Source organism: Mastomys coucha, unplaced genomic scaffold (assembly GCF_008632895.1).
Source record: "Mastomys coucha isolate ucsf_1 unplaced genomic scaffold, UCSF_Mcou_1 pScaffold20, whole genome shotgun sequence".
In the NCBI taxonomy this organism is placed as follows: Eukaryota; Metazoa; Chordata; class Mammalia; order Rodentia; family Muridae; genus Mastomys; species Mastomys coucha.
This window is the reverse complement of record NW_022196903.1, coordinates 127,203,594-127,209,040: the sequence shown is the minus strand read 5'-3', so window position 1 is coordinate 127,209,040 and position 5,447 is coordinate 127,203,594. Positions and strand designations below refer to the sequence as shown.

The following is a 5,447-nucleotide window of genomic DNA, read 5'->3' as shown; positions in this document are numbered from 1 at the left end:
TTTTTTTTGTGAAGAAAACTATAAACAAAGTCATTAGTGAATTTTGATGATTGGTTGACATTGTTGATGAAAGTGAATAATAATTATGTTTTGAAATTCAAGAATCACATAGACATAGCCTTTTTAGAAGATTACATTAAGAACTTGGAGCATCTTCTCGTGACAATGAAGGCTACTGTGAAGTATACATTATTAATCATTTTAGGTGTAGAAATCATTATAGGGTGTTTAGGAAATGGATTCATAGCTGTGGTGAACATTATGGAATGGGCCAAGAGAAGAAAGATCTCTTTAGTGGACCAGATAGTCACTGCTTTGGCCATCTCCAGACTTGTTTTTTTATGGTCACTACTCACAGTTTTATCCTTATCTGAGCTCTACTCACCATTGATGACAACAAGAAAATCGTTGAGAATAATTAATAATTTCTGGATAGTGACCCATCATTTCAGCATTTGGCTTGCTACATGTCTCAGCATCTTTTATTTTCTCAAGATAGCTAATTTTTCAAATTCTATTTTTCTTTCTCTAAGGTGGAGGGTAAAAACCGTGGTTTCAGTAACACTACTGGTGTCTCTTCTCTTCTTGTTTGTAAATGTTTTAGTCATAAACACATGTGTTGTTTTTTTGATTGATGGATATCAAGTAAATATGTCTTACAGTTCTCATTCAAATAACAATCTACAGATTTCTCGGATGACTCTACTCACCAACACTATGTTCACATTCATACCCTTCATTGTGACTCTGACAATTTTTCTCCTGCTCATCTTCTCCTTGTGGAGACATCTGAAGAATATGCAGCACAATGCCAAGGGCCCCAGAGACCCCAGTACCACAGCCCACCTTAAGGCCCTGCAAATGGTGGTCACCTTTCTCTTACTATACACTATTTTCTTTCTGGCGCTTGTCATGAAATCTTGGAAAACTAAGATTCAGCTGAACACTGTGTTCAATTTTGTTTTTGAAGCTATAGCACTTGCTTTTCCTTCAGGCCATTCCTGTGTCCTAATTCTGGGAAATTCTAAGCTAAGACAGGCTTTTCTGTCTATAATATGGTGGCTGAATTCCAGTTTGAATGCTGCAGAACTTCCAGGTCCTTACACCAGATAGTGTATTGACTTCCATTGTCTACAAAATGTCTTGTTCTTAAGAGAGACTGTATTTTTACAATTGTACTTTCAGTTTATTGTTAGTTGTTGCTTTGGGAATTTTACAAAATTCTTTGTGAACCAAGTACTGTCTACAGATATTGCTGTACATGGAATTTTGTCAACATGAACCATATAACTAGAAGAAGTTGTATTATTGATATAATGAAATTATTATAAAATATGCTTTTGAAGGTTTTGATATCATTAATGAGTCCCAAGGAATATGTTTGTGTGTGTGTGTGTGTGTGTGTGTGTGTGTGTGTGTGTGTATGAAATTATAAAGGACAAAACAATGAACTGTCTGGTCTATGGAGTGAGTACCAGGACACTCAGGACAACACAGAGAAACCCTGTCTCAAAAAACAAAACAAAACAAAACAAAAAAAAAAACAAAAAAAGAACTATATCAAGATAATTATATTTACATAGTTTAGAATATAATGATATGTAATTAGATCAAATATCCTTTTATTGTTTCAAATATATTATCAATTCAGGAACTTTTAATGAAAAATTTGAGTTTATTCCAATCTTCCTGTCCATTTTACTTATTTTAGAAATTAAGAGTCCTTCAAACTTATTTATCTTTGGAAAACATGTACTTTTTTCTATGAAATATTAACCTGTTAAATATAATTCATTTTAGTTGTTTTGTCCACAAACTCAAAATTGTTCTAATGATAGTATCTCTATAATTTTTTAATTTTAAATCTATTTTTGAACTTAATATAATTACAGCATTTCTCTCCTTATCTTTCCTTGCTTTATGTCATTTTTCGCCTATATTCTGTTCCTGCTCAATTTTATAGCCTTTTTCCTCCAATTATATGAATATATAAATGTATATATCTTTTATATATTACAAAACTACAAGTAAAAGTATAAATAAAAGTAATACTTTCTTAGCTTATTTAGTGTTGCTTGTATGTATTATTTCAAGGTTGACTACTTGTTGAATTGCTAATGTGGTAGCCATTCTCTGCTAATGTGTATAGTAGAATCATCTCTGTGGAAGACTAGATCTCCTCTCAGATATTGTTAGATGCCTATAATTTTGTATTTAATCTCAGTAAATTCATTATTTCACCACACTAGATATGGATTGAATCATTTCTTCATCATTTTCCTGGAATAATTAGTCATTTGGTCACATTTCCCAAGAAAAGTTAAAGAATTGTGTACATCATAAGAAAATTGGGACCATTAGAACCAAAGTCACATTTAGAAATTATGTCCAGTGTAGTAATATATAATATCTGAAGGTAATCAATTTGAGCTACAGAAGAAATTAAAAAAAATTGAATATGCTAGTATAATTGACTGATACTTTCCTAGTGCTGAAGAATATAACTATAACATTAACTCAGCTAAAAATTTTCCCTTTCTGATCCTTATTTTTGAGACTTCTTTAGTCTTAGGAAATAAGAGACAATATGTAATTTACTTTAGAGAGGAAAAGCCATGCACATCTGTACACTGTACCATACAATATTATGTACAGTGTGTGTGGGGTTCTTATATCTCTTAAGGATTTTTCTTTTAAGAAGCATTCTAGAAGAGAATGCTTTTGATCTTATAAGTTTTCAAAAAGTTTACCCTTGTTATTTAAAGATTCCAATTATGGCAAATATTATCAATACCTGATATTTAATTAGCACAGTGTTTGGGAAAGTTTAATGATATAGGTTAAAACGTGATATGAAAGTGAAAAGTATGTAATCATTCTTAACAAATGAGAATAAAATATTTGATTAACTCTAAAAATGACTATACTATAATTGAAAACCATTTTCTTTATTTATAATCACCTACCAATTTCTGAGAGATGGTATTCTTGTGCTCAGTGATGACATTATATACTGAGGAGTATATGACAGTGTAAAACAAACCAATGGCAATCTGGGTTAACTTTCTAACCCATCTCATTAGAGTAGCTCAAATATAGTTACTGGTGATATGGAAAGATATATGATATTTATGTTTAGTAATAATTTTCATTCCTTGAAGAATGTGGCTATAACCTCTTACTCACTGCCTGCCAAGGGCAGAGAGATTTATAAGCTTCCACTGGTTTGTTCTTCTTCTTCTTCTTCTTCTTCTTCTTCTTCTTCTTCTTCTTCTTCTTCTTCTTCTTCTTCTTCTTCTTCTTCTTCTTCTTCTTCTTCTCCTCCTCCTCCTCCTCCTCCTCCTCCTCCTTCTTCTTATTCTCTTTCTTTATTAATTTTATTTTTTACAGTTCAGTAATTAGCCCCCTCCTACTCTGCCCTCCAACAGTTCCTCATCCCATTCCTCCACACCCGTTTCCCTTGCCATCCCCCACCCTCATACCACCAGGCCTCCTCATACCCTGGGGGCTCACATCTTTCCAGGGTTAGTTGCATCATCTCTCACTGAGGTCAGACAAGGCAGTCCTCTGCTAAATATATGTCCAGGGCCTAATATCAGTTAGTGTATGCTGCCTGGTTGGTGGCACAGTGTCTCAGAGTGCCACACACACTCTGCATAACAGCAGTTTATTAGTCAAAAAGCTTCAGAGAAGTCAGTCTCCTGTAACCCCTAATTCAAAGGTAGCCCAGATGTCCTTGTGATAGTTGATGGATGGAGGGTCTTATGTGCTAGGTGCCCTTCAAGATATAATTCATTTATAACTAAATAAAATTGGAAGTTGCCTTCTGACCTGCACTCACTAATGTTCCTAATCTTTGCTGAGCCAAACCTTGGCCTGGAATTTCATAAAGAATTTTACACATTCAGACTAATTGCCTCCAGCATTGCTAGGGAGATAATGAGGGGGTAGGGCACTGGAGTTTACAGAATGGGAGTTGATAATCCCAGGGCAAGTTTAACTAAAATCCTCATTTCAGTAGGACAGACCACATTAGAATTGCAGCTAAGCTACTCCAAGGGATTAGAAGAATGAGACCACTGGGACCTGGGATGTATCTCTGCTAGCCCAGAAAATTAGCATAGTGGGCATTTACTAAGGATGGGCAGGACCTTGAGCAGAGTGTGTGTGTGTGTGTGTGTGTGTGTGTGAGAGAGAGAGAGAGAGAGAGAGAGAGAGAGAGAGAGAGAGAGAGAGAGAGAGAGAGAGAGAGAGAGAACTGCAGAGCATTCAAGATTTGAGCCTCTACCCTCCTGGCTGGCTTGCCTGCAGTCCCTCAGGACTCTGTCTGGGCCCGAGCAGGCTTGGAGCTAGGGGAGATGGCTGCTGATTTAGACCCAGTGTGTTTTAGATGGCCTCAGATGTACCTTGACCACTGAGCTGCTAGATTTTTCTTTTCTCTTTTGTAATGACTATAAAACTCTGATGCCATTTTTGAGAAATACATTCAGATCCTGCACTTCCTTGTGTTGTGTCTGTTATTTTTTCTTTGCTGATGTCTTGCCGACCTGACCAGGACCCTGTTTCTCTCGGAGGTTGAGAGAGGCCAAGGCTGGCCAACCTGCTGCATCAGAGATCTCAGGGATCTGGGTTGGTTAAGATGGCTGGTCTTTCTATGGGGTCACCCTTCTCAGCTTCTTCCAACCTTTCCCTAATTCAACTACAGGGGTCCCTGACATCAGTTCATTGGTGTGTATAAGTAGCTGCATCTGTCTCAGTCAGCTGCTTGTTGGGCCACTCTCATGACAACCATGCTAGGCTTCTCCCTGTAAGCACACCGGAGCATCAGTAATAGTTTCAAGACTTGGAGCCTCTCACTCAGATTGATCCCAAGTCAGTCCAGTCACTGGACCTCCTTTCCCTCAGTCTGTTCCCCATTTTTTCCCTGCAGTTCTTTTAGACAGGAACTGTTCTGGATCAGAGATTTGACTGTGGGATGGTAACCCTATCCCTCTACTCGATGCACTGTTTTTCCTTCTGTAGGTGGACTTGACAAGTTCCCTCTCCCCACTGTTGGACATTTCATCTAAGGCTCTACCCTTTGAGTCCTGAGAGTCTCTCACCTCCCAGATCTCTCCCTTCCTCCCACCTCCCAAGACTGCATATTTTCATTCATTTCTGCTGGACCTCATGGCTTCTCTCCTGTTCACTCCCCACTCCCCAATACCTGATTATGTTTTCCTTTTCCCCTCACAGGCTCCCCTTTCCCACTCAGGTTTCTACCTCCCTCTGCCTCCCATGATTGCTTTCTTCTCCCTCTGAAGTGAGACTGAACCATCCTTATTTGGGCCCTTCAGCTTGTTAACCTTCTTGAGTTCTATGGATTATATCTTAGGTATTCTGTACATTTTTAGTTAATATCCATTTGTTAGTAAGTACATATCATGCATGACCTTTTGAGTCTGACT

The 5,447-nt window shown here is 37.4% G+C and overlaps 1 protein-coding gene across 1 annotated transcript; it reads left to right on the top strand.

The window, feature by feature from the left end:
* Positions 1-148: 148 nt before the first annotated feature.
* On the top strand, positions 149-1,131 carry LOC116098394 (taste receptor type 2 member 140-like). Its single transcript, XM_031381028.1, has one exon. It carries the CDS (start codon positions 166-168, stop codon positions 1,111-1,113), a length of 948 nt encoding a protein of 315 aa, XP_031236888.1. The 5' UTR covers positions 149-165; the 3' UTR covers positions 1,114-1,131.
* The last annotated feature ends 4,316 nt before the right edge of the window (positions 1,132-5,447 follow it).

Bases quoted from the DNA above. Each gene is read 5' to 3' on its own strand.
- LOC116098394 (XM_031381028.1), top strand. From the start codon at position 166: ATGAAGGCTACTGTGAAGTATACATTATTAATCATTTTAGGTGTAGAA.